General features: G+C 62.7%; 2 protein-coding genes across 4 annotated transcripts in view; one reads left to right on the top strand and one right to left on the bottom strand.

Moving 5' to 3' along the window:
- Positions 1-7,009: 7,009 nt before the first annotated feature.
- On the bottom strand, positions 7,010-16,993 carry MTHFR (methylenetetrahydrofolate reductase). 3 transcript variants are annotated; one of them, XM_055139517.1, is made up of 12 exons: positions 16,932-16,993; positions 14,747-14,968; positions 13,720-13,958; positions 12,683-12,793; positions 11,329-11,522; positions 10,671-10,921; positions 10,423-10,557; positions 10,145-10,325; positions 9,871-10,053; positions 9,206-9,307; positions 8,595-8,714; positions 7,010-7,634 (listed from the first exon to the last, which is right to left on the bottom strand). In XM_055139517.1, exons 2-12 carry the CDS (start codon positions 14,953-14,955, stop codon positions 7,410-7,412), a joined length of 1,950 nt encoding a protein of 649 aa, XP_054995492.1. In that variant the 5' UTR covers positions 14,956-14,968; positions 16,932-16,993; the 3' UTR covers positions 7,010-7,409. The 3 variants fall into 3 exon arrangements, with proteins under 3 accessions (XP_054995492.1, XP_054995493.1, XP_054995491.1); XM_055139518.1 differs by lacking the exon at positions 16,932-16,993 and adding an exon at positions 15,129-15,260 and having other exon boundaries at positions 13,720-13,899; XM_055139516.1 differs by lacking the exon at positions 16,932-16,993 and adding an exon at positions 15,129-15,260.
- Positions 16,994-17,120: 127 nt separating this feature from the next.
- The window catches only part of CLCN6 (chloride voltage-gated channel 6), a 31,217-nt gene continuing 21,514 nt past the window's right edge, over positions 17,121-26,823 (top strand). The window contains exons 1-2 of the mRNA XM_055138966.1: positions 17,121-17,401; positions 19,533-19,592. Coding sequence (XP_054994941.1) covers positions 17,330-17,401; positions 19,533-19,592 — 132 coding nt within the window. The 5' untranslated portion in view covers positions 17,121-17,329. The remainder of the gene's footprint in view (positions 17,402-19,532; positions 19,593-26,823) is intronic.

The raw sequence follows: 26,823 nt of genomic DNA on the forward strand, positions 1-26,823 counted from the left end.
GTTAAGGCAAAAAAGTGTTAGTAGAGAAAAAAGAGACCCGAGATCTAAATAAGAAAAATCTCCAGGGGCTGGAGCAGTAATACAACGGGGAGGGCGTTGGCCTTGCACGCATCTGACCAGGGTTCAATCCTCGGCATCCCATATGGTCCCCGAGCACTGCCAGGAGTGATTCCTGAGTGCAGAGCCAGGAGTAGCCCCTGAGCATCGCCAGGTGTGACCCAAAAAAGCAAAACAGAACAAGACAAAAAATCTTTATCCATCAGGTTATTTTATTAGATACACACTATGTAGAGGGCACGCGTGCGCACACACACACACACACACACACACACACACACACGCAGGCTTCCACTTAGAGGGTTCTCTGATATCCTTTATTAAATGTCTTCCTACCCATCAGCAGACACTGTAGTGAGACCAGGAGGTCAGCACCAGCTTCTGACAGTGGGACTGGGAAAGGGAGGGGAGGGGAGGGGAGGGAGGGGAAGGGAGAGAGAGGAGAGAGGTAGGAAAGAAGAAAGGAGAGAGGGAGGAAAGGAAAGAAGAAGGGAGAAGGGGAAGGAAGAAAGGAAGGAAGGAAGGAAGGAAGGAAGGAAGGAAGGAAGGAAGGAAGGAAGGAAGGAAGGAAGGAAGGGAGGAAGGGAGGGAGGGAGGGAGGGAGGGAGGGAGGGAGGGAGGGGCACCTGCGTGGGCCCCAGCATGGGGCGTGGGCAGCCCCGTGGCCTGTGACTGGGCCAGTCCCAGGCTGGGGCGGGTGGGCTGGCCTGGAGGAGCCCATGGGCCAGCGGTGGCCTTTCTCCCATGTCCTTCTCCTTTTTTGTGGGGGGGCACACCCTGCGAGGTCAGGGCTGACTCCTGGCTGCACTCAGGCTCCTGGGGGGCTCAGGGCACCCCTGGGACGGTGGGGATGGGACTCGCCACACGGCGGGCGCTTCCCCCTCCTCGATGCAGCTCTAGCCTGAGGTGAGGGTCCTGGGCCCCAACACGAAGGCGCCCGCCTGGGGACCCCTCCCCGCCCGCGCGCAGGGACCCGCGCAGGGACCCGCGCAGACACCTGCATGCCCCCCCCACACACTCCTGCGTGGTCACTGCTGCTCCCAGGGGTGCAGGCAGGGGGAGGCGGGCAGGGCACGCTCTCGGGGGGGGGGGGCAGGCAAGCAGGCTGCAGGTTCCTGTGCGGGGAGAGGCTGGGGTCCCGATGACCCCTCGCTGTAGCAGGATGAGGGGGCAGGGAGCACGGGGCGGGGACAGTGGCCTGGACTGTGAGAGGGCGGCCCAGGGCTGGGGGCTCTGGGGCTGTGGCCCCCGGGAAGCTGGCACAGGCCTTTAGGGCCAGGAGGGCTCCTGGTCCCGGGGCGGCCCGGTCCCCCCGCCCCGCCTGCCCCGAGGGAGACAGGGGCACTCTGGGAAAGTCGGGGGTCCCGGGGGCTCCCAGACCGGAAAGATCAGACCCTGAGCTGAGTTGGGGCCGTGGACGTGGGCCATGCTGAGCCCCGGGTGCCGCCTTCCGTGTCCTGCGCAGTGGCCCCCAGCCCCCCTCGCCAGCCCCTCCCAGCCCCTCCCTCGCTCCGGGCCATGCAGCAGCAGCGGGGTGGCGCCTGTGGGCATGTGGTCCGGCAGCACCGGAGAGGGCAGTGCAGGGGCCCCCTCGGCCCTAGAACCACCCCCCCATCCCCGGCAGCCTCGCTGGGCCCCAGGACACCCTGCAGCTCACGGGAGAAGGTGAGGACAGGCACAGAGGTGGGGCAGAGCCAAGACCTAGCATGGCTGCCACCGCCTCCAGGATGGCCTCCTGGACTGGTTCAGGGGTCACTGGAAGGAGGCTGCAGGGCCATTTCCCCTGCCGTGGTGGGACAGTGGCACCAGTGCACCCTGCAGAGGTAGTAAAGACCCCTCCTCAGGATGGTGAGCCCCTGTTTCTCGTCCCTGCCCTCCCTGACCTTCCCAGCAACAATAGTACCAGACCCCCCCACTCAGAGCCTGTGGGGTCCGTGTTCCTCTGGGGGTGTCACAGCGGGCTCCTGCATTGGCAGCTGGCGCTTCTGGGACCAGCTTGGATGTCTTTTTCTCTTTTTCCTCTTCGGGTCCCACCTGGTCGTGTTCAAGGCTTACTCCTGGCTCAGCACTCAGGAATCACTCCTGGCGGTGCTCGGGGGACCCTATGGGATGCTGGGACTCGAACCCGGGTTGGCCTGAGGAAGGCAAACGCCCTCCCCGCTGTGCTATGGCTCCTGGCCGTGGGCGAGTGTCTTGACCTGCCCCTGTCTCCTGTCGCGGTGGGGAAGTGACCGTTTCCCGCCGGTGGGAAGCCACAGGCTCTGGGTCCGGCACAGGGTTCAGCAGTGGGGCCCGAGTGCCCTTGGACCCTCACCCCCTGTCGTGGGGGACGGGCTGAGCCTTGGGCCCTCCCTGTGACAGAGCCAAAGCTGGGCTGGCCTGGGGGTGGTGGCCGTCCTCGGGGTGGCCGCCCTCTGCATTCCTTCCCAGCATCCCTCTCGGCCGGGGCCGCGGGGCCAGGCGGGAGGGGCGCGGAGGGAGGGCGCGGGCCGCTCACAGCTTCAGGATGGTGCTGAGCGGGCGGCGGCAGCGGCTGGCGCAGTGCCGCTAGGTGGCGCTGTGGCACGGGCGTGGGGCCAGCGGCGGCCTGGGAAGCCCTACGGCCCTGGCACGCGGGCTGGCACCGCGAGTGGCTGGTGGGGCGGGCGGGGGGCACTGGGCCACCTTCAGGGGAATCAGGTCCCTCTGCGGAGGGGCTGGGAGGGGCGTCCGCGGGGCGTGCAGCTGGGTGGGCGTCATTTCAGAGGCGCCCACGAGAGCGGTGCCCGTGAGTGCCCACGCCTGCTGGCACCAGGCAGGCAGCTTCTCCTGCCCGTCTCTGCCAGACGTTCTCATTCGGAGGTTGTTCTGGGCGCTGTTTGGGCCACAGCTGCGGGTGCTCAGGACGCTCTCCTGGCTCTGTGCTCAGGAGGCCAGTCCTGGTGGTTCTTGGGGTCACTCCTGGCAGTGCTCGGGGGCTCAGCCTAGAGTCAGACGCCAGGCGAGGGAAGCTTCTTACCCCTGTGCCCCTCGCTGGTGCACATTTTCATTTTTTACTTTATTTTTCATTTGGGGGCCACATCCGGCCGTGCTCAGGGCTTACTCCTGGCTCTACACTCAGGGATCGCTCCTGGGGCTTGGGGGAGCTTCTGGGGTGCCGGGGATCACACCTGGGCCAGTCAGGGGCACAGCCAGCGCCCTCCCCGCTGTCCTCTCTGGCCCCTCTGGCACGCATTTTTTTTTTAGCTTTTTGGGTCACACCTGGCGATGCACAGGGATTATTCCTGGCTCTGCACTCAGGAATCACCCCTGGCAGTGCTCAGGGGACCATATGGGATGCTGGGATTTGAACCTGGGTCGGCCGCGTGCAAGGCAAATGCCCTACCTGCTGTGCTATCGCTCCAGCCCCTGGCACGCATTTTTAAAAGATGCATCTTTATTTCATTGTTTGTTTGGGGGCCATACTGGGCCGTTCTCAGAGCCAACTCCCGGCCCCGTGGCTGGAGGACCATGTGGCATCGGGAATCAAGCCAGGGTCCGACACACAGCACATGTGCTCCGCCCTTCGGACCATCTCCCTGGAACCAGCACTTTTTGTTTGCTTTGTTTTGGGGGTCACGACCGGAAATGTTCAGGGGTTACTCCTGGCTCTGAGCTCAGGAATTACTCCTGGGGGGCTCAGGGACCCGTATGGAGAGCCGGGGGTCAAATCTCCAGTCCCTGCAAGTCAGAACATCTTAACCCAGACAGCGGGGGCTAGGGTAGGGGGTGGCGGGGGGTGTCTCTTCTCAGCCCATGTGGGTGGAGGTTAGAGGCATTCTAGGGCATTTGCCTTGCACGTGGTTAACGAGGGTTTGATTCCCAGCATCCCATATGGTCCCCTGAGCATTGCCAGGCGTAATTCCTGAGTGCATGAGCCAGGAGTAACCCCTGTGCATTGCCGGGTGTGACCCAAAAAACAAAATAATAATAATCACTGTCACTGTATCACTGTCATCCCATTGATCATCAGTTTGCTCAAGCGGGCCCAGTAACGTCTCCATTTGTCCTAGCCCTGAGATTTTAGCAGCCTTTCTTTAATTATCCTTCCCAATAGTGCCGCATTAGAGGCTCTTCAGGGTCAGGTGAATGAGACCCATCATGGTTACTGTATTTGGCATATGAATACACCACGGGGAGCTTGCCAGGCTCTCCCCCATGTGGACAGTAAACTCTCGGTAGCTTGCCAGGTTCTCCTAGAGGGAGAACTAGGCTATCAGATGTTAGATGTTAGGCTGCGTTGTGGCTGCGTGCTTCCGGGAGCTTGGTTTTATAGCCTCTGGATGTTGGTCATTGATGGGATTACAACGGCGTGAGGGGCAGTTTCTGGGTATGATTGCCTAGCTACTGGAAAGTGGGGAATCTGGGTAATAATAATAATAATCAGGGGCTGGAGCAATAGCACAGCGGGTAGGGCGTTTGCCTTGCACGCGGCCGACCCGGGTTCGATCCCCAGCATCCCATATGGTTCCCTGAGCACCGCCAGGAATAATTCCTGAGTGCATGAGCCAGGAGTAACCCCTGTGCATCACCGGGTGTGATCCAAAAAGCAAAATAATAATAATAAGAATAAGAATTTATTCCATGTTGCTCTCCCCAGAGAACCCGAAGATTCGTGCAGATCCCCTGGGGCGTGCTGACCCCAGCCAGTGGGCCCCGCAGGAAGGGGCATCACATGCCAGGCCCACCCAGGCACCCAGGCCGATCTCCTGGGCAGCGACACGGTGAGGTCACCTGCCCCTGCCATGAGGGATGCTCAGCCCCCACGTGGCCCCGGCTCCAGTGTGGCCCCACCAGCTCTGACGTGTCCCGTTCCAGGAGGAGGCAGTGGAAGCAGGCGGAGGCTCAGCTGGCCGGAGGGCCCAGGATGGATCCCTGAGCACTGCTGGGCACGGCCCCCAACCAACCGGGAGTGAAGGCGGCCAGGCAGGTACTCGGGAGGGAAATATTTAGGGGAGCGGGGAACTGGCCTGCAGGGCCCCCAGTCACACGTGCGGGCCTGGGTTCTGGTGGGGGGCGGCCTCTGAGTCACACATTCTCTGCCCCGAACTGGCCCCTCAGCTCAGGGACAGTGCCGGGAGATGCTGGGTTTGGCCACCAGGGGGCTCCCTTCCTGCCCAGCAGCGGGCACCGGCTGCCCCACCCAGTGACCATCAGGGCCTCACCGCCCAGAGCCCAGCGGAGTGGCAAAGGCTGGGCCAGGTGAGGGGGTGGCCCACACCCTGCCCCCTCCCTTCAGCCACCTTCCCTGCTGGGCCTGGGGTGCCCCTAAGTTGAGCCCCGTGGGCGCACGAGTCACAGCAGCCGTGCTGCTCAGTCACCTGCGGGGCCTCCAACGGTTCCCAGGAGGCGCGGGGGACACCGAGCACATACACCCTGGGCTCAGGGTCAGGAGTCCCCGGCCGGGCGCTAGTCTGGGCGGGGTGGAGCTCCGGCCCCTCGGGGTCCCGCCTGGCACTGGCCGCTTCCCCAGCGTCCCTGGCTCTCGGGGATGGGAGGGGCGCATGGCGGGGTCTTCCTGGGAAGGCGGGAGGGCCGGGCCCTGTGAATGGGGCTAACCTCTCTCCCCTCTGCCTGTGGTGGCCAGCGGGCAGCCACGGGCCCTGTCGCCCACAGGGCTGGACAGAGCAGGGGAAGGCGGGCGGGGGTGGGGGGAGGTGTGGTCACCTTTCCTGGGGTGCTCCTCTGCAGGCCTCCCAGTGGCCGCCCCCACCCCCGCAGAGAGCCCCTCAGTCCTCACTTAGCCCCGCCCCCGCTTCATCCCCAGGGACAGGCCTAGGATGGGGTCAGCTCGGGCCTGGCGGGCCTGGCGGGGCGGAGTCTGCAGCTGTGGGTGGCCGGGAGGCTCCAGAGACAGGAAGAGACCCGAGTCCTTCCCCAGGGGCTGCGGCCCCCTAGCCCCTACAGGCCCTTGAGAGGGGAGGGGTCAGCCAGCCCTCCCCCCATCTGGTGACCCTGTCTGGGCTCACCCTGGCCCTCCCTCATTTCCTCTGCAAGTTCAGTGGGCGGGGCCTCGGAGTCCCCAGGGGGACCTGGACACTGACAGCCTCAAACACTCGTCCCTAGCCCCAGGCCTTTGGGAAGGGGGACCCGGGATGGCTCAGGGCCCCCATTAGTGGTGCAGCAGCCGCTGAGACCCCCCAAGCAGGCCGATGCAGCCTGAGCCCCGCTGAGACGGGCCGACATGGGGAGGGGGGGGCAGAGCACTGTGAAGAGAGCGGGGACAGTAAAACAGCCTGTGGCTGTGTGGACACCACGGCCACCCACGCTCCGGCTGTGCATGGGTCCCTCCCCCGCCCACGCTTCCCGCTGGGGCAGCCGAGACCAAGGCCAGGCCCACCCCTCTGAGCAAGCCTGGCAGACAGCCCGGGCGTGGCGAGCGCAGCTCAGAGACAGGCCCTGCTCAGGGCGGCTCCGCGGTTTTGTTTTATTGTGTTTGGGTGATGACTCACCCCCAAACTCAGGTTTTTCCAAACTCGTTCTCAGAGAGTGGCGGGGTCTGTCCCCCCAGCACGGGGTCACCACCTTTCACCCTGAAGGGGCACGTCCCGCGCCATGGGAATGGATGGTGCTAGAAGCAGCTCTGCGGGCAGACGAAGACCTGCCGGGTGCCGGCGGACATGGTGAGGGCGCGGCCCGGGTCTGTCCCGATGCCTCTTCACGGACACCTCATCCAGGTGGTGGTAGCCCCAGGACCCCCTCTACTGCCCAGCACCACCCAGCGACCCCCCCACTGTCCAGCACTGCAGAGTCCCCCTGTACTGTCCAGCCCTGCACAGCATTCCCCCCTACTGTCCAGCACTGCCCAGCGTCCCCCCTGCTGTCCAGCACTGCCCAGCATCCCCCCTACTGTCCAGCACTGCCTGGAATCCCCCCTACTGTCCAGCACTGCACAGCTTCCCCCCTGCTGTCCAGCACTGCCCAGCGTCCCCCCTACTGTCCAGCACTGCAGTGTCCCCCCCCTACTGTCCAGCACTGCACAGCTTCCCCCCTGCTGTCCAGCACTGCAGTGCCCAGCCCTGCACTGTGTCCCTCTGTGCTGCCCAGCACTGCCCAGTGTTCCCTGCACTGGCCAGCACTGACGGTGCCCAGCGCTCATCCTCCCCAGCCTGGGGCAAAGTCCAGTAGTGCCCGGGGCAGGCCAGTCCAGCAGTGCCCGGCTGGGGTCCATCACAGCAAACAGGCTCCTCCCTCTCGGAGGCTGGTGCTCCCCACCAGGGGCTTCCTGGGAGGGCGCTGAGGCGTCACCTAGCTGCTGCCGCCACGCTGGCACTGAGGCCGGGGAGAACACGGACCCCGGGAGAAGCAGGCCTTGGGCGCGGCTGGCGGGCGGGTCAGGGGGCCGCGGGCTCGCTGGCGCTGCCCTGCTGGGGGCGCCTGTTGAGCAGCTCGAACGTGTCCTCCACCACCTGCCACAGGCAGCTGTCCAGCGGGAAGTCGTTGTCCACCAGGTTGACCAGGAAGTAGTTGTCGTGGATGTGCTGGATGACCCCTCGGGACGGGGAGCCCTCCTCATACAGCCGCCCCCACTGCTCCGTCCACAGGGCGAAGGCCTCGTCCTGCAGGGGTGCGGGCACGGCTGCAGAGGCACACACAGACAGACACAGACAGACACACGGACACATGCACAGAGACACACGCAGAGACAGACACAGATAGACACACAGACACAGACAGAGACACACAGACACACGGACACACACACAGACACATGCAGAGACACAGATAGACACGGAGACAGAGACACACAGACACACAGAGACAGACAGAAAAACTCAGAGACACACAGACAGACACACAGACAAAGAGACAGACACACGGACACACACACAGAGACACATGCAGTGACAGACACAGATAGACAGAGAGACAGAGACACACAGACACACAGAAAAACTCACAGAGACACAGACAGACATACACACAGACAAAGAGACAGACACAGGTCTGGAGTGATAGCACAGCGGGGAGGGCGTTTGCCTTGCACGCAGCCGACCCTGGTTCTAATCCCAGCATCCCATATGGTCCCCTGAGCACCGCCAGGGTAATTCCTGAGTGCAGAGCCAGGAGTAACCCCTGTGCATCGCCGGGTGTGACCCAAAAAAAACAAAACAAAACAAAAAAATCAAAGAGACAGACACACGGACACACACACAGAGATAGACTCACAGACACACACAGAGACACACAGAGAGACAGACAGATAGACACAGAGAGACAGAGACACACAGACACACAGAGACAGACAAACTCACAGACAGACATACACAGAAACAGACAGAGACGCAGATACACACAGAGGCACAGACAGACACACACACACAGAGATACAGAGACAGACACATACATAGACTCACACACACACAGACTCACAGACACACACAGAGACATATACAGGCACGCAGAGGCACACAGGGACAGACAGACACACGGACAGGGTGACGGGCTCCCCGGGCAGGCTCGTGTGCAGGGCGGCCCCCCAGAATAACCAGGCCCAGCAGGCTCGGGCCCCGCCGTACCTTCCAGAACATGAAGCTGACGGGGTCCACCACCGTGGGCTGGATGACCTCCCGGCCCGGGAAGATGCCCCAGGTGACGGCATTGGGCTGCAGGCCGGGGGCGTTGGTGATGTTCTCTCCCTGGGGCGGGGGAGCGGGTCAGTATGGGGGGTGTGTGGCGGCACCCCCCGGCCTGGTCCGGGCCGGCCATGCGGCCCCTCTGCTCCCGTTGCCCCCTGGGCTTCTCTCCCGTCTGCCCCAAGCCAGCCCCCAAGGGCCTGTGACGCCTGCAGCCCCCCAGCTCCTTCCCCCCCAGCGCCCCCATCCACCAGCCCCTCTTATCTGCACACCGTGACCCGTCTACACTGGTCAGCTCCACTGCTGGTGCCCCTGGGCTCTGGCCAAGCTGACCCGGGGTCTTCCCACGGACCAGGCCCTGGTGCCCTGGCCTGCCCCTCCATGCCCCGCCGAAGTCCCCCCCCCGATCGCCAAATCCCGAGCTGGGTGTCACACAGCAGAGGGCCCCTACGGGCCGGCCTCCTAGAGTGTCCCCAAGGACCTGGGGCCCCCATCGTGGGCGCCCACGGGCCCCTCCGCTCGGCCCAGAGCCCGGCTGGGCACCCCGGATGCACCTTCACGTCCACGATGTGGTAGTTGACCCGGAGCTCGTACTTCTTCAGCACCTGCAGCAGCGCCTGCACCGTCTCGCGGGACGTGAAGAACTCCAGGTAGGCCTGTGGGGGCCGCACGCTTGCCACCAGCCCGTGCCCGCCCCGGCCCCGTGACGGGTGGCTCACACCTGAGCAGGCGAATGCCCCGGTCTGGACAGACCCGGGGGGCAGCGGCCTCCCTCCTCCCTGAGTGTCGTCCTGCCCCGACAGGGCCCAGTGGGCTGGTGCCAGCTCGCAGGGCCAGGGGGAACCTCCCGGTCTCACAGCTAAGGTGGCTTTTTGGGAGTTTTTTTTGCTTTTTGGATCACGCCCAGAGATGCTCAGAGTTACTCCTGGCTCTGCACTCAGGAATCACTCCTGGCGGTGCCCAGGGGACCATATGGGGTTCCGGGGATTGAACTCGGGTCGGTCGCGTGCAAGGCAAACGCCCTCCCCGCTGTGCTATCGCTCCGGCCCCTCCAAGACAGCATTTGTCCGGAAAAGCCAAGCCCGCCGGGGCCCGCGTGGGTGCAGGCTCGGGAACGTGTCCCAGCGGGACCCCGCGGCTCAGCGACCACGCCAGGTGCCCGGCCCCCCTGGGCTCACCCCGGGGCCCGGAAAGGTGCTCCTCCCGGGCACCCGCCCACCTTCTGGAAGACGTAGCCGCCGCTGGGGCCCCAGCCCACCACGGGGTCGGTGGAGGGGCGGCCGTTGACGGGCGGCTGGGAGTTGATGGTGAGCACGCCCTGCCGGTTCACGCGCAGCAGCTGCTCCTTCAGCAGGTCTGTCTCGGGCGCCAGCGGCTCGTCGTTCCACGGCAGACACGTCACCTGGGGGCGGCCGGGCTGGGGTGTGCGGCCGGTGTCCGCCCGCCCGCCTGCACGCACCCCCCCCCCCGGGGCCCCCCAGCCCCGCGCTCACCAGGTGGCCCTGCGGGTTGGGCTCTCCGGACAGGTAGTGCTCGAAGACCTGGAAGACGCTGTGCTCCCCCGCCAGCTCCTCGCCCCACATCTGCCGCAGCTCCTCCGGGGAGCACCGGCTCTGCAGGTAGAAGAGGTAGTAGTCCCGGAGCTCCCCGAAGGCCGGCGAGGAGGAGTGGCCCCTGGCGGGGGTGGGGGGGAGCGACGGGCAGTCAGGGACCCTTCCGGAGCCGGTCCCCCACCCCGCCTGGCCCGGCTCACGGCCACCCCCCGCCTCACCAGCGGCCGTTGGGGAACTCGTCCCAGTCCTGGGTGCGGTAGATGTAACTCTTGGGTCTGGAGGCCCAGAAGATGGGCCGGACGTCCTCCTCGCGCCGCTTGGGGTGGGCGCTCACGGCCCAGGGCAGGGGCCGCCTGGGGGATGGCAGGGAGTGGCCCTGAGCCCAAGAGACCCAGCGCGGCCCTTCCCAGGCCCAGCCTGGGCGGGTGGAGGAGGTGGGGGGGAGGGGGGTGGTCTCCGGCCTCACCTGGGGTCCTCGTTCCACAGGCCCAGGCGCCGGAGCACCTCGATGGTGGCCACCTCGCGGTTGAGGGTGTAGAAGTGCAGGCCGGGCGCCAGGCCGCTGGCCAGCAGCTCCCGGCACAGGCTGGTGGCCTGCTCGATGCCGTAGTTGCGGATGGCGTCGTCGTTGTCCTTGATGGGCTCGATCACGTCGCGGATCTGCTGCGGCACCTCCAGCCGGGACAGCTTGACCAGCTGCCGCAGCGAGTGGTAGCCCTGCGGGACAGGAGGGGCTTGGCGCCCGGGCCCCCCACGCGCCGCCCTCGGGGAAGACCCTTCCCCCACCGGGCCCGGGCCCGCTGACGCAGCCCGCGTGGCGCTTCCTGGTGTCGAACACCGGGGCCGGCGACCGGCCGAGCACCAGGGCACGAGCGTGGGTGAAGGACGGACACACGTGTGCCGGGCTTGCTGGGGTCAGTGCCTCTGGGGACGGGCTTTGGGACAAGCCGGTGCAGGACTCTGAGACCAGGTGTGCGGGGGCGGGGGACCCCCGGGCCCCCACAGCGGGCGTGTGCTGAGTGCCCGGGAGGCGCCTGTCTGTGGGCCGGAGGACAGTGGTGGTTCGGGGTGGGGTGAGAGGTCATCAGAACCGGGGGGGCAAGCGCGGAGGGCACAGCGCCCACCTGGATGGGGAAGATGCCGGGGAGAATGGGGCAGGCGATGCCCAGCGCCCTGCAGGCCGCCACGAAGCGGAAGAAGGTGTCGGCCTCGAAGAAGAGCTGCGTGATGATGAAGTCGGCCCCCGCCTCCACCTTCTCCTTCAGGTGCTGCAGGTCGGCCTCCAGGCTCCCGGCGTCGGGGTGCCCTTTGGGGTACCCTGGGGGGCAGCAGGGACAGGCTGGCTCCGCGGCCCAGGGCACTCGGCCTTCCCTGGCCACCATAAGTGCCCACTCCCCACGCTCCTCTGCGGGCCCCTGGAGGGGGTCAGCACGGGGGCTGTGCTCGGCTCTGGACCCCACATTCAAACTGTTTCCCGGGGGGCTGGAGCCATAGCACAGCGGGGAGGGCGCTTTCCTTGCACCTGGTCGACCCAGGCCCGATCCCCGGCATCTTACCCAGGAGTGAGCCCTGAGCACTGCCAGCTGTGGCCCAAAGACAAAAAAAAAATTCTAGCTACTCTCAGAATTCCTCAGGGGTTTAGGGGACTTGGGAAGCTGCAGGGGAGCAGCTGCAGAAAAGGAGGGGCTCACGGGGAGCAAAGAACAGAATGAGGTGCCAAGGCCCTGACGTGACCTCGGCGGGGGCAGAGGCTCGAGGGGCCGCCCCGGCCCTCAGACCCGGCATCCCTGAGGGAGCCGCAGACCACCCCACTCCAGCAGGGGGACCCTGCCCCCAGCCATAGCGTTTTTAGGTCACACCTGGTGATGCTCAGGGGTTACTCCTGGCTCTGCACTCAGGAATTACTCCTGGAGGTGCTCGGGGGACCCTATGGGATGCCGGGAATTGAACCCGGGTCGGCCACATGCACGGCAGACACCCTCCCCGCTGCCCTATCGTTCTGGCCCCGCGGGCGCTTGGAGCCGAGCCCCTCAAGTGTCCGGAAACTTGCGATGTCCACTGGCCACAGGCCCGCACGGACCACGATCGCGAGGGTCCAATGAGAGAGGACCCCATCAGGCCTCCTGGGTAAAGCGGGGGCGGGCGGCGTGGGGGAGGCAGAGCTGAGGTGGGCCTGACCGAGGTTCTGACCAAGGGAGGGCCCGGGCTGTCCGGCTGTTTCCTGGCCAAGTCTCTCCCTTGGGGTCGCAGGCGTGAAGCGGCCAGGGACAGCGCCGGGCAGGGGGGTCAGAGCAGCCGAAGGAGCAGCACGTGGCTCCCGGCCCCCGGGGACAGCTCCCCCCCATCAAGGAGGAAGACAAGGAAACAAAGCGGAAGTGGCAGTGGGGGTGTACGGAGGGCAGGGTGGGGCAGGGGGGACTCTGCTGGGTCGGGGGCCCTGCAGGAGGCTGGTCTCCGTCTCGCTCGCGCCCCCCTCACCCGCAACGCAGACGTCAAAGTAGTCCCCGAACTCGCTCCGGATGTGCTTCACCAGGTCCACGGCGTAGTTGAAGCCGCCGGCCTCCTCTTCCCACTGGTCACCGAGGGGGTCTGCAGGGAGGGGCACGTCACCTCCAGGAGGCCTCAGGGATCCATCCCCGACCCCCGCTGGGGGACCAGGCGCCCCCCCATCCTCCAAGAGCCCCAGGCTCTGTCCTTGAACACACGCAAACGGCCTGGCCCGGCCCGGCCCAGCTGGCCTCAGCTCCTGAGCCCCGGGGCAGTACCCGGATCCCCCCCTCAAACCCAGAGGGCTTCGGGCTCCATCACCCAGTCCCCCCCAGCCCCCCCAGTTCTCCATCACTCCCTCCTCCCTCCTGGAGCACCCGCCTCCCAGGAGACAGTGCTGCTGACGTCAGGCGAGACACAGGGCTGGAGAGCTCAGTGGGCTGAGCAGACGCCCAGGCCCCACCCCTGGCACCTCGGGGTCCCCCACCCCCAGCACGGGGCCGCCCCCGAGCACCATGGGGTACAGCCCTGAACGGCAACAAGAGAATGAAAACAGGGAAAGAACCAAACCCAAGTGTCCGGCGCGGGGGACAGCTCCCCTTTCCCACACTTGGGCGGGTGAGAGCTGCTGCCCGCGGCCAGGGCTGCCCATCCTTCTCTGTGCCCAGACCAATGCCAGGGGGTGCGGTCCGGGCCCAAGGGGGCGTGGCCAAGGAGCCAGAGGGGAAGGTGATTGGGTCCTGAGCATTCCCCAAGGAGTCAGGGCAGGGGTGAGGTGGGGGGGGAATGAGGACACCCTGAGCCCCCGGGGATGCTGAGGGTGGGGCTGAGACAGAGCAGGGCCAGCCCCGGGGACAGAGCGGGAGGAAGCAGGGGCCCCCGGACCCGAGAGAGCGGCAGCACAGGCCCTGCACACGACCGCCCCAGGTTCGATCCCCGGCACCCCCTAGGGTCCCTCGGGCTCCGCCCGGCGTGGCCCCAAGCCCAGGCAGGCTGGCAGGAGCCCCCGGGCGGGGGCGGGCGCCCACCTCCGCGCAGCGCCAGGATGTTCTTCAGGCCCAGGCGCCGGGCCTTGCGCAGGTGGCCCGTGAGCTGCTCCCGGCTCTGGCGGCAGCAGGTCAGGTGCAGGACGGTCTCCAGGCCGCAGTAGTTGACGGCGGCGCTGGCGACGGCCATGGAGGCCGTGTCCTTGTCGGAGCCAGGGTCCCCTGCAGGGTGCCAGGTCACATCTATGAAGAGGGGGCCGCCGGCCCCCATCCGGTCAAACCTGGAGGGAATTTCTTTCTGAAAGGGGCTCTGGGGACCCGGCGCCTGTCCCCGTCTTCCCGGGGCGGGGCTGTCCAGAGGCCACAGAAGCCTCCTGGGGGGAGGTGTCACGGGGCGGGGGGGCTGAAGCACAGCGTCCCCCGCTAGGAGAGGCGCAGAGGGCAGGACAGGGAGGGGCGCCCCTGCGCCCGGCTCCCACTCGGGGCCCTGCACACGCGCTCCTGCTGTTGTCCAAATGGTCCCTCTCCCAGTGAGCTGAGCCAAGTCAGGGGCCTGGGGTTCCAGGGCGCCTCGGGGGTGCGAGAGGTCTGTGCTAAGGGAGAGAGAGGCCCAGCAGGCGCGAGTTCCGGGGTGCGCCCCGCGACCCGGAGCCCCAGGGGTGCATGGCGGCTGTGCTGCAGCGCAGACCTCCTCGGTCACCGCGGGGAGGGCGCGAGCCAGAGCCGCACGAGCGGTGACGTGCTCCCCCACTCACCACGGGGCACCCCAGCAGGCTCCGGCAGCCGCGGCCGGACTTCAAGGGGCATTCTCGGCATTCCTCGCTTGCAGAGAATGCTCTGCACGCCGCTGCCGGGTGACCCCGAGATTACACACAGTCCCACGTGCTGCCAGGTCCTGCCGCCTGGGCCTCCCTTCCAGACAGGGCAAGGAGGGGACAGGAGGTTGGTCCAGGGGCCTCCGGGCTTTGGGCCTTTCCCACGCCCTCGGGAGCCTCCTGCCGGGTCAGAGTGCAGCTGGGGCCCCTAATCCCCCGTCTCCTCCGTGAGCTGGTCTGGCCCAGCAGCTCACCTGGAGATGAGGTTGGCGGCGCCCTGGGAGGTCCGGGGCGGGAAGAACTCCAGGGAGAACCACTTGTCACCCGACTCCAGCAACCGCCTCATCTTCTCCCTCAGTCGCTCATTCCGCTCGGGCTCAGGCCCCGGGATGGAGCTTCTGGAACTCTCCTTGGAACCTTCCGTGCCGCTGGCCTCTGCGTGCGGGCTGGGGTCCTTCACCATGGCCGCGGGCTTGCTGCGTGGGGTGCAGACGGGACCGTCAGCAGGCAGGAGGTCCCACCCGGGGTGGCTGGGTCATGGGGAGAGAGGGATGACGCTGCCCCCGGCTGGTGACCCCCGGGTCACTGCTCTGGCAGTCACAAGTCAGCCCCGCGGCCTCCTCCGAAACTGCTAACCTGATGGACGGTGACACCGAGAATGTCCCGCTGCTGCGGGCCCCCAAGGCCTGCATGCTCATTGGAAGGCCGCCGGGCGGGCCTGGAGGACCTGGGGCTTGGGGTGGTCCGGCTCCAGCAGCTCAGTCTCAGAGTGGGTGGGGAAGAAATAAGAGGAACCGAAAGGGCGGAGCTGTGACAAAGGAAGCTGCCCAGAGCCAAGCAGGGAAGCCCCGGGCGGGGGCTGGGCTTCCAGCGGGGCGGGCGGAGGCCTGATAGGAGCCCGGGGAAGGAGGGGCGGCCAGACGAGGAGAGGAGACAAGGGGTTTGTCTGAGGCCTGCCGACGTTCAGGGTCACTGGGTTCACGTGCCCAGGGCAGACCTGGCATATCTCCTGTGCTTGGGGACACTGTCCGTGTGTGTGTGCATGTGTGCATGCGCATGTGTGCGCGTGTATATGTGCACGCACATGTGTGTGCGCGTGTTCGTGTGCGTGCTGGGTGGGAGCAGCACGTCCCCTCATGCACTCCAGCTACTCCCAAAAGATGGGGTGCGGGTGGGGGTTAGGACTTGACATTGGACGGGCTCGGCCAGCGTCGCCGGCCATTTAGGAGCGTGGGACTGCCCAACTCAGGACAAAGGTGGTCAAGGCCAGGCCGGCCTCCCGGCCTCTCGGCTGACACCACCCTAAAGCCAGCTAGGGAATGCCAGTGTGTGGCCGGCCAGGGCCTGGCCTTCGGAGGGCACTGTGCCACAGGCCATGGCTGGGGCGAGTAAGGAGGAAAGAGGACACGGGGACCTGCTAAGCTGCTGTTTTCCTTCTTTTCCCCTTTATCGAGGGCCACGCCCAGGGCTCAGGGCACAGCCCTGTGCTGTGCGGAAGACTGAGCCCCCGTCTTTCTTATTTGGGGGGTCGCATTTGGAGGTGCTCATTAAGTTCCTGGCTCTGCACTCAGGGGTCACTCCTGGCAGGCTTGGGGGGAGGGGCGATATGTGGTGCTGGGTGGAAACACACAGGGGAAGCGCCCTACCATCCGACCCCCACCTCTTGTCCACTGTGATCTGTCCCTGGGCTCCAGACTCCTGAGAAGCTGCTGGAACCCACCACTCCTCCTTCCCCAAACAGAGTAACCCGAGCCGCGCTGAGAACACTTGCGCCAGCGTGAACACCCGTTTTGATTCTGACCCAACTGTCCGGTTTCTGGGGCCAGTGACAGCGACACCCGCCCGCTGGGGCATGCTGTTTGGGGGCGCCGGGCTGGGTCCCACCTAGGACCCAGGTGCCCCTTTGAGTTGTTCCCCAAGACTTTCTGAGCGCCGCTCAGGGCCGGGGTGCCCAGCGCCTGGCCTGGCTTCTTACTGGGGGGGTGCACGGCCGGCCCGCGTCCCTGCCCCGGGACCCCGAGGGCCCTGAGCCGCGGTGGGCACGGTCCTGCCCGTCCCCCGCGGGGCTGGGCACAGGCTGATAAGCGCCGGCGCGCTCTGATCGCGGTCACTGCACCGCAGCCGTTTCCCGGTGGCCAGTACCCAGCTGGGGGGGGGGTGGCCCGGAGGTCCCAGTGGCCTCGGGAACGTGCGGGTGGGAGAGCTGCGGCCCGCAGCGCCGCCGGGTCACTGGGTCACCGGCGGGGACGAGGGGACGCTGGCCGGGGGCGGTGGGTGGGGGCTGCGCTGCCACGCCCGACTCCGGGCCACCTTATCGCCGGGTCCCCGCGGTCCAGCCACGGGGGCGGGAGACGGGTCTTCGCCTTAAAGCTGGGGTGTGGGTGGCGAGGGCCGGACACGGCGCTGTCCCGGGTCCCCCCAGGCTTGGCCCTCACTCACCCTCGCGGCGGGGGCGAGCCGGGGCGCGCGCGGGTCGGCGGCGGCCGCGCGGTGGCCGCGGGGGCGCGCGAGGGGGTGGGGGTGGGGCGGGACGCCGCGGCGGTGTCCGGTTGCTAGGGGGAGGCGGGGCCGGGGCGGGGCCAGTCGCGGCGGGCAGGAAGTCCCGCCCCCAAGATGGCGGCGCCCAGCGGGCGGGCGGGGAGCCGGGCGTCCGTCGTCGGGTGACGCGGGCCCTCGCCCCACCCGCCGGCAGCCACTCCCCGTCTCCGTCCCCGAACTCGAGAGCGACACGTGACGCGGCCGGGGCCAGTCACGTGAGGCGGGCATCCCGGCTGGGAGGGGGCGGCCCGCGAAGGGGTCCGGCGCGGCGGCGGCGGCGGCGGCGGCGGCGGCGGAAGATGGCGGGGTGCCGGGGGTCCCTGTGCTGCTGCTGCTGCGGGGAGCGGGAGAGCCGCACCCCCGAGGAGCTGGTGAGACGCGGCGCGGCGGGGGCGCTCGCCAGGGCCCGGCGGGAGGCGGCGCCGGGGGTGGGGCTCGGGGGCCGCGGGGCTCGGGCCGCGCCGCCCGGTTCACGTGCCCGGAGCGGGGGTCTCGGGTCTCTTTCCTCGCAAGCCCCCCTGCGACGGTGGCGGCCGGGCGCGCCCGGGCCCTCCTCTCGCGGCGCCCGAGGGGAGCTTGGGGTGCAGCAAGCGCTTCCCGGAGAGACCCCGCGGGGCGCCCGGTGTCCAGCCGCAGCCCCCCGCGCGCGGCGCCCCCTCGCCCTCTCTGGGTCACGGGCCGCCCCGCGCCCCCGTGCAGGGCCCGCCGGGAGCGCCTGACTGCGGTGCCCGCGGACTCTGGGCAGCTTCTCTCCTGATTTCAGATTTCTTTGTTTTGTTTTGTTTTTGTTTGGGGGGAGGCCACACCCGGCGCCGATGCTGGGGTTAGGCCCGGCGCTGCACGCAGGAATTACTCCCCGTTACTCCTGGCTGTGTTCTGGGGGCCAGATGGGATGCCGGGGAGCGCAGCCAGGTCGGCCACACGCTAGGCAGATGCCCTACCCACTCTGTTGCTGCTCGGGTCCCCTGATTTCAGAGTTGCCACATTATTCTGTACAACCTGGATCCCCCGAGCCTGAATCTAGGGGCTGAAGACAAGCAGGGTGAGGTTAGAGGCCCAGCCAGGGTATTCAGGGCGTTATCAGCTCATACTGTCTTCAGCCATCCCTTTGTTTTACAGTTGCAACCTAAAATACCGGCCAGCCCCCCCCAAAAAAAAATAAGGACTAACTAGAAAACCCTACTGTTGAAATTCTTTGTAAAATCTGCACTTTCTTGCCATCCTAAGAATTCATTGTGTGTGCTTGTTCGCTCTTGCTCTGATAACATGGTTTGTTTTATTTTTTAGATAGCCTGATCCTATTTTTGACATTTATTCTCATAATCAGTAGGGTTTTTTTTTTTCCTTCTGGGCCAGACCTGGCGGTGCCTCGGGCTTCCTCCCGCTGGCTGTACACTCTTAAACCCAATGCAACGTGCTCACCCATCCCCCTAGTTAAGGAGGTTTAAAGAGAAAGTTTTTCATCTTTAGGGCCATCCTACACCCTTCCCCTTGCTTCCTTGTCCTGTTCTTCTTTCCCTCAAATAAAGTCTCTGTCGAATCTGGCCGCTTCCAACCCACTCCTCTGCTTTCAGTCTCAACTGTCCAGGGGCCAGAGAGATAGTGCAGCCTTGCGGGTGGCGAACCTGGCTTCAGTCCCCGGCACTCCATACGGTCCCCCGAGCCCTGCCGGGAGTGACCTGTGTGCAAAGCCACAGCTTAGCTCCGAGTACAGCCTGGTGTGGCCCCCCGACCAGAAGGCAAAAGCCCTGAAATTGTGTGGTATTGACTATCTGAGGATGGGAACCTGAGCACGGTAGGATACTCCTTAAACTGGCAGTGGGCATCTTTTTTTTTTTTCTTTTGGGTCACACCTGGCAGTGCACAGGGGTTACTCCTGGCGGTGCTCAGGGGACCCTATGGGATGCTGGGAATTGAACCCTGGTCAGCCGCGTGCAAGGCAAACGCCCTACCTGATGTGCTATTGCTTCAGCCCTGGCAGTGGACATCTGTATGGTGTCCTGAAGACAAGATTGGTTGATCTTGGGCTGGAGAAATGGCTGGCTCAGTGGGTCCAAGCACATGTTTTGCACACTGGAGTCCCAGGGTACATCCCCATGGCACTCCATGGGCCCCTGAGCACTATGGGGGAGAGCCCCTAAGCACCCAGTGGGGAGTAGTCCCTGAGCACTGCCAGGAGTGGCCCCCTCCCCAAGAAAATAAAAAGTGGTTGTTGAATGGCATTTAAGGGGGAGATTTGGGCCACACTTTATAGTGCTCAGGGGACTATGCAGTGCTGGGGGTCCACCCAGGGTCAGCCGCATGCAGGGGTGGTGCTTGAACCCCTCTGCAGCCCTGCTTGAGAGAAACGTAACAGTTCCGTATCCCAAAGACCCTACTGCCATTTGGTGTTATTGATCCCACATGATTTCAGGGTTAGAGCCTTATTTCAGGGCTCACTTCAGCTTCTTTTCACTCTTCACTGCTAAAGGGGTTTTCCTTCTGTGCTTCTCCTGTCTCTAGACCATCCTTGGAGAGACACAGGAAGAGGAAGACGAGATCCTTCCACGGAAAGACTATGAGGTGAGGATCTTAAATGCTGGCTCTGGTAGCAGAAGCCGGGAGTGACCTGGTGACCTCTGACCCAAGCATCCGGACTCCCAGAGAGCGTGCGCTCCTGATCCAGGATAGGTACCTTCTGGCTGGGAAAGGGGCAGATTCACGAGGCCTTTGCTCATCCCGGCCTCCAAGCAGCGCTGCCATGCTTTTATCCCTTTGCCGCCGTCCCTGGTGGACCGTGTGTCTGTTCTGGTAGAGACCTCGAGTCCCTGCCAGGGACTGTGCTCAGAGCCGGTGTGCTCCTTTGGATTGTTTTAGCTTTTTTATTTTTTTGGGTTTTTGGGTCACACCTGGTGGTGCACAAGGGTTACTCCTGGCTCTGCACTCAGGAATCACCCCTGGCAGTGCTCAGGGGACCATATGGGATGCTGGGAGTCGAACTCAGTTCTGCCGCATGCAAGGCAAACGCCCTACCCGCTGTGCTCTCGCTCCAGCCCCTGTTTTATGTGTTTTTTTGTTTTTGGGTCACACCTGGCGATGCACAGGGGTTACTCCTGGCTCTGCACTCAGGAATTACTCCTGGCGGTGCTCAGGGGACCATATGGGATGCTGGGATTTGAACCCTGGTCGGCCGCGTGCAAAGCAAACGCCCTACCCGCTATGTTATCACTCCAGCCCCCTCCAGCCCCTGTTTTAGCTTTTGAGCCATACCCAGTCTACTCTCTGGTAGACTCCTGGGACCATGTGGGATGCTGAAGATCGAACCCAGGTTGGCCGCGTGCAAGACAAATGCCCTCTTCTTCCCGCTGTAGTGTCGCTCCGGCCCGGCTCGTGGTGGATGTGGGCTGGGAAACCTTTTCCTTTCCTCAGAGGGAACTTTGTTCTCAGATGATTGTTTCCTATTCAGGCAGCTTCTCTCTGAGTGGTTTCTGGTGTGGGTTTCCCTCCCCTTTCTTTGTGGGGGGTGTCACCACTGTGATGGTCACCCCTGTGAACTTCATGGCAGTGGCCATCTTTTCTTGTTCATACCTGATTGCTTAGGATTTTTACTCCTTCATAGTGCATTCAGGGGCTGGAGTGTCAGTACAGCAGGAAGGGCATTTGCCTTGCACAAGGACCAGCCAGATTTAACCCCCGAATCCCATGTGGTCCCCAAGCCCATCCAGGAGTGGCACCTGTGTGCAGCGCCAGGAGTAAGCCCTGAGCACTGCTGGTGTAGACCAAAACAAACAAACAAAGAAGCAAGGGGAAAAGGAAGTGCATTCGTGATATATCTATTTTTTTTTTTTTTTTTTTTGCTTTTTGTGTCACACCCAGCGATGCTCAGGGGTTACTCCTGGCTTTGCACTCAGGAATTACTCCTGGCGGTGCGTGGGCATGGGGGACCATATGGGATGCCGGGGATCGAACCCGGGTCGGCCGTGTGCAAGGCAAACGCCCTACCCGCTGTGCTATCACTCCGGGCCCGATATATCTATTTTTAATCCTTTCATAATCTGTCACAGAGGTGTTAAAAATTAAATATTGGGGCCAGAGAGTACAGTGGTTAGGGCCATTCCCTTGCATGTAGCTGACCTGGGTTCAATCCCTGGCACCCCATATAGTTCCTTGAGCTCTGGCCAGAGTGATCCATGAGCACTGGGCATAAGTAAGCCCTGAGCAGAATTGGATGCGGCCCTCAAGCCGTCAAATTTAAAAAAATTAAAAATGTGGGGCTGGAGCGATAATATAGTGGGCAGGGCGTTTGCCTTACACTCGGCCAACCTGGGTTCGATTCCCAGCATCCCATATGGTCTCTCAAGTACCGCCAGGAGTAATTCCTGAGTGCAGAGCCAGGAGTCACCCCTGTGCATTGCCGGGTGTGACCCAAAAAAGGAAAAGTAAAATGAAAAACTTGGGTCTGCTGGGGCTGGGGTGTGACTCGGTGGGGGAACACCGCCTGTGAGCACCTGGGCTGCGCCCCTCACTCTGCTGACCGCCAGGTGCCTCCAGCTGTGGCCCCCGAACTGCGGAAGTTTTCATATGCCAGGGGAGTCAGGGACCAGATGGGGGTTTTGGTTTTGGGGGGGCCACACCCAGCAATGCTCAGAGTTTGAGGCCTGAGTCTCTCCTCTGATTTCACAGCCCGTGTAGTTGTCTGTAGTGGAGACGGTTGCAGGAATCCGATGTGACCCTCGGTCCCCTGCTGTCCCCTGACGTCGCCCCTCGAGCCTACCCATGCCATCTTTTTTCTTTTTTCCTTTTTGGGTCACACCAGGTGATGCTCAGGGGTTATTCCTGGCTCTGCACTCAGGAATTACTCCTGGCGGTGCTCAGGGGACCATATGGGATGCTGGGAATTGAACCCAGGTCGGCCACATGCAAGGCAAACGCCCTACCCGCTGTGCTGTTGCTCCAGCCCCTACCATCTTCGTGCTGTTCATGTCTCCAGCTAAACGTTGATGCCATGAATAGGTCTCCCCAGCTTCACGAGAGCACGTGCTTTGTGTGAGAGCAGATGTAGTTCGACACTTAGAAAAGTCGGGTCAGATTTTTATTTTTGCACCTAAGCGTTCAGCCAGAGAGACAGCCTGGGGGCGCAGAGCTCTTGCCTCGCGTGCGGCTGACCCCATTTCTCTCCCCGGCTCCTTCCCTGACCCCATATGGATCCTGAGCAGTGCCTGCAGTGAGCCCTGAGCACAGAGCTGAGAGTAAGTCCCGAGCACAGTTGCAACCTAAAATACCGGCCCGCCCCCCAAAAAAAACAAGGACTAACTAGAAGAACCTACTGTTGAAATTCCTTTTAAAATTTGCACTTTCTTGCCATCCTAAGAATTCATTGTGTGTGCTTGTTCGCTCTTGCTCTGATAACATGGTTTGTTTTATTTTTTTAGATATCCTGATCCCATTTTTGACATTTATTCTCATAATCAGTAGTTTGTTTTTTCCTTCTGGGCCAGACCTAGTGGTGCCTCTGGCTTCCTCCTGCTGGCTGTACACTCGGGGTCACTCCTGGCGGGGCTGGGGGACCCTGTGGGGTGCACAGCAAATGCCTTCCTGCTCTGTCTCACCTCATTGTCAGTGGTTTGAATGAAGATGGTGTCTTGGAGGGAACAGCCTAAAGGTGGTATGGGTAGGCTCAAGGGGGGACAGCAGGGGACAGCAGAGGGCGGGGGTGGGGGGTCACTCCCGAATTCCTGCAAACCTCTCCACTGAACCCCGGCGTTCCCCTGCTCTCGCCTCGCTGATCTGGCCGGGCTTCAGTGTAAATCCTCGCTTTGATGCGGGTCAGTTTCCAGGGAGCCGTGTTAAATGCAGCCTGGCCGTGCTGCCCTTTGGGGTTGGAAAGTCGCCTCCCAGGGGGAGGGTCTCCGATAATGCCTCCCCCCTGGGCCGGAGCAGAGCCCCGAGTGCAGAGCACAGTGCCCGGAGCGGCCCTGCAGAGCCCGGAAACAGACCTTCCGGGGGCAGTTGGTGCCCCTCCACAGGGCCGCAGAGGGAAGGAGGGGAGTCACCGCCAGGCGCCGAGCCGGCCTCTCACGGCCAGCAGTGCCGTGTGCAGGGGCAGAGCCCTGCCTTGAGATATTCGGAAAAAGAGAAGGTTAATGTTCCGGTGTCGCGGTTGATTCGAAATGCCTTTCTTTTTGCTTTTGGGCCACACCTGGCAGTGCTCAGGGGCTACTCCTGGCTCTGCACTCAGAAATTACGCCTGGTGGAACTCGGGCCCCCTGGGGTGCCGGGGATTGAACCCGGATTGGCTGCAAGCTGGGCAAGCGCCCTACCCATTGTGCTCTTGCTCCAGCCCCTCTCTTACAGGCTTCACTGAGCCCCAGCTCACAGCTCAGTCCGTTTAAAGTGAACAATGGGCTTGGTTTGTTTTTTTTCCCAGCCCAGTAACAGCTTACAACTATCATGAAATCAACAGAGCTTACAGCTATCACAAAATAATTTTTTCTCGTTTTTTGCAGGGCGTTTGGGTGGGGTGTTACTTCAGCTCTGTACTCAGAAATCACCTCTGTCGGTGCACAGGGGACCGTATGCGATGCCGGGACTTGAACCCGGGTCAGCTGTAGTGCGGGGCATTTTAAACACCCCCTGGCCGTGATTGACTGGCCACTATTCCTAGCTTATCTTGCTAGGGAATACTTACTGAGAATTCTTAAATATTCAACTCTAATTTTTTTCTCTCCATTTGTTTTTAGTATGTGAGGTCACTTCACTGATTAAAAAATATATCCCTGGTTCAACCTGCCCCCGGGAAGGCTGGAGCACAGGCTCTGCATGTGGGGCCCCAACTGGAGCACTGAACCAGGAGAATCCCCCATCACCACTGGGTGCGTTCACTCAAGGACACATGTTTTACAGACCAGTACTCCCAAGAAGGGATGTATCTATGGTCTTCAAGTGGGGAAGAGCGGACAGCCCAGAAAAACACAGCATCACCCACCTCAGTCACACAGAGCCTGGAGCCCTAAAAGATGACATCCATGGGCTGGAGCGACAGCACAGCCGGGAGGGCGTTTGCCTTGCACATGGCCGACCCAGGTTCCATTCCCAGCATCCCATATGGTCCCCTAAGCACCGCCAGGAGTGATTACTGAGTGCAGAACCAGGAGTAACCCCTGAGCATCGCTGGGTGTGACCCAAAAGCAAAAAAAGAAAAAAGACGACATCCAATGTTTCTCTTCTTGGGCCTAGTGAAATTCTAGGATATGAGTTATTTAAAATATTTATGTTAATGATTTCCAAAAAAAAAAATCCGACATCTCCCCCTTTTCTTTTTACAAAAATACAAAAATTTGAATCAGAGGCACAATTCCAAATCACAGTACAGTCTTATTAGTTGTACTAAGATTTCAGTCCAGCCCTGGACCCGGAGCAGAGCTTGTAGTAAAGCGTCCATTGTCCTGCACTGTCCAGGGATGCTGAGAGTCACTTTTCCGCGTTTTGACGACATCATGTGTCTCGAGGTTTGGAGAGCTGTTCCGGCAACAGCAATGGTAGAGGTCCCATCATAGAGTCCCTGGGGAACTTGAATCAGAAGTCTGACACATTGTCAGGCAGTCTTGTAAGAAGCTGGAATAACTTTTTTGCCGTTTCTCTGATGCTGACTCCGATTTCCTTTTGACTTCCAGCTGAAATCGGTTTGGCTGAATGGAGGTTTTTTTTTGTCTTTCCTTTTTGGGTCACACCTGGCTCTGCACTCAGGAATTACTCCTGGCGGTGCTCAGGGGACCGTATGGGATGCTGGGAATCAAACCTGGGTTGGCCTCGTGCAAGGCAAACGCCCTCCCCGCTGTGCTATCGATCCAGCCCCTGAATGGAGTTTAGAGGGTAAAGTAGTTTCTGACGGTTTGAGGATTGAATTTGGTGAATCAGTTCAACTTCTGATGAGACATAGTGGAACTCAAATTTTCTTCATGGGTCTATTACCTGTTAAAATACAAGCATAGGGGCTGGAGCGATAGCACAGCGGGTAGGGTGTTTGCCTTGCACGCGGCCGACCTGGGTTCGATTCCCAGCATCCCATATGGTTCCCTGAGCACCGCTAGGGGTAACTCCTGAGTGCAGAGCCAGGACTGACCCTGTGCATCGCCGGGTGTGACCCAAAAAAACAAAAATAAAATAAAATACAAGCATAGACTTTTCCTCCTGCGAGGAGTTTCACCAATACATTCAAGTGGGGAAAACATGTGTCTTGTGGGTTCTTCTCGTTTGTTTATTCTCTTTGTTTTGGATCCTACTGGGCAGTGCTCTGGGCTCACTCCTGGTTCTGTGTCCAGGGCACCCCTCCCCGCAGGGCTTAGGGGACAGCTGTGGCATCAGGAACGGGGCCAGCATTGGCGGCAGGGAAGGCCAGCCCCGTAGCCCCTCGACTCACTCTCTGGGCCTGCGTACAAGTTTAATCATGCATGGACGAGTCTTGGGCTTTCTTATTGTGGCGGGGCGGGGGGTGCAGAGGGCTGCATTTCGGGCCACACCTGGCAGAGCTCCGGGCTCACCTCTGGCTTTGCGTTCAGGACTCACTCCTGTCAGGCTTGGGGGACCACATGGGGTGCTGAGAATCGACTCGGAGGTGAACGCCCGGCCCCCTGTGCTGTCTCTCCAGCCCTGGGTGTCCTGGTTCCCAGCAGAAATGCCTCTGACTGGCTGTGGTGTTTTGGTTTTATGATCAGGAAAAGCAAAAGTATTTGTCAAGCATGTTAATGCAGAGTTTAAGGTGCTTGCTTTGCATGATCCCAGTTCTATCCCCCACACCACTGATGGTCCCCTGAGCACTGCCCGGGCTCACTCCTGAGCACAGAGCCGGGAATCGCCCCTGTGTGCTCCTGGGTAAATGGCCCCCAAAATACAAGAGAGTAAAATACACCAGGGATCGAAGCTGGGTCCGCCGTGTGCAAGGCCAGCCCCTTACCCGCTGCAGTATCTGAGCCCCTTTGGAAGGAGTTCGACCCAGGCTCCACGGGGCACGGCTCTGGAGTCCCCCGAGCACTGAGGGGCCGAGCAGTGTTGCGTCACCGGGCCGGGTGAGAAACTACCCACCTGCGTGCTGTCCCTGGAAGTGGCCCTGGGCCCCCTGAGAATTGCTGAGGCGACCTAGGAAATAAGAGGAGACTTTGGCTCTTGGGTAGCACAGACACGTCACACCGGCGCTGGGCTGGCCGGGCCTCTCACCTGGGCCTGGGGCCCGCAGGCCGGGGTCTCCCCAGTGTGCCAGCACATGTGGCTGGTAGAAGGTTCTAGAAGGAGAAGCTCCGTGGTGCCATCGTCCTCTGCCACCAGGCCAGGCCGCAACTTCTCTTGCAGGAGATGCAGATACAGTGTCTTCGGCTCCCTGAGTTGTTTCTGGAAAGATCTCTAGCAGCCAGCGGGTTGTTCGTCTCCGCGGCGTGTCTGTGGAATGTGGCCTCGGGAATGCGGGTGTAGGTGGGGAGCTGGGGTCGGGCCGGGCCGGGCTGGGGCCGGGCTCTTGCCCGAGTGCTCCAAGTTCCTTTTCCTTTATCTTCTTGGCGTGGGGCCACAGCCAGCTGTGGGCAGGGCTTCCTCCCAGTGCAGGGGCCACTCCTGTGGTGCCGGGGTCAGGGTGTGGTGGCGGCATCAGGCGCAGGGCTCCGGGCCTGGGGTCGCTGCCCCCCGCCCCTCGTGGCTGACCCCGCTCACAGGGGCCGACCCCTGCATTCGTTGGCTTCTGCTTCACCGACAGTCGTGTTCACCCCCTGGCATCCGCTGGTGAGGGGCGGAGGACTGAGGACATTGGCAGAAAGCTTGTCATCTA

Source organism: Sorex araneus, chromosome 5 (assembly GCF_027595985.1).
Source record: "Sorex araneus isolate mSorAra2 chromosome 5, mSorAra2.pri, whole genome shotgun sequence".
NCBI classification, from domain to species: Eukaryota; Metazoa; Chordata; class Mammalia; order Eulipotyphla; family Soricidae; genus Sorex; species Sorex araneus.

Coding starts and splice junctions, on each gene's coding strand:
- MTHFR (XM_055139516.1), bottom strand. CDS start 15,190: ATGAGCATGCAGGCCTTGGGGGCCCGCAGCAGCGGGACATTCTCGGTG. Junction 10,326..10,422: donor GAGTTCCCCAACGGCCGCTG/GTGAGGCGGGGG, acceptor CACCCCCGCCAG/GGGCCACTCCTCCTCGCCGG. Junction 8,715..9,205: donor ACCACATCGTGGACGTGAAG/GTGCATCCGGGG, acceptor CCCCCGCCCCAG/GGAGAGAACATCACCAACGC.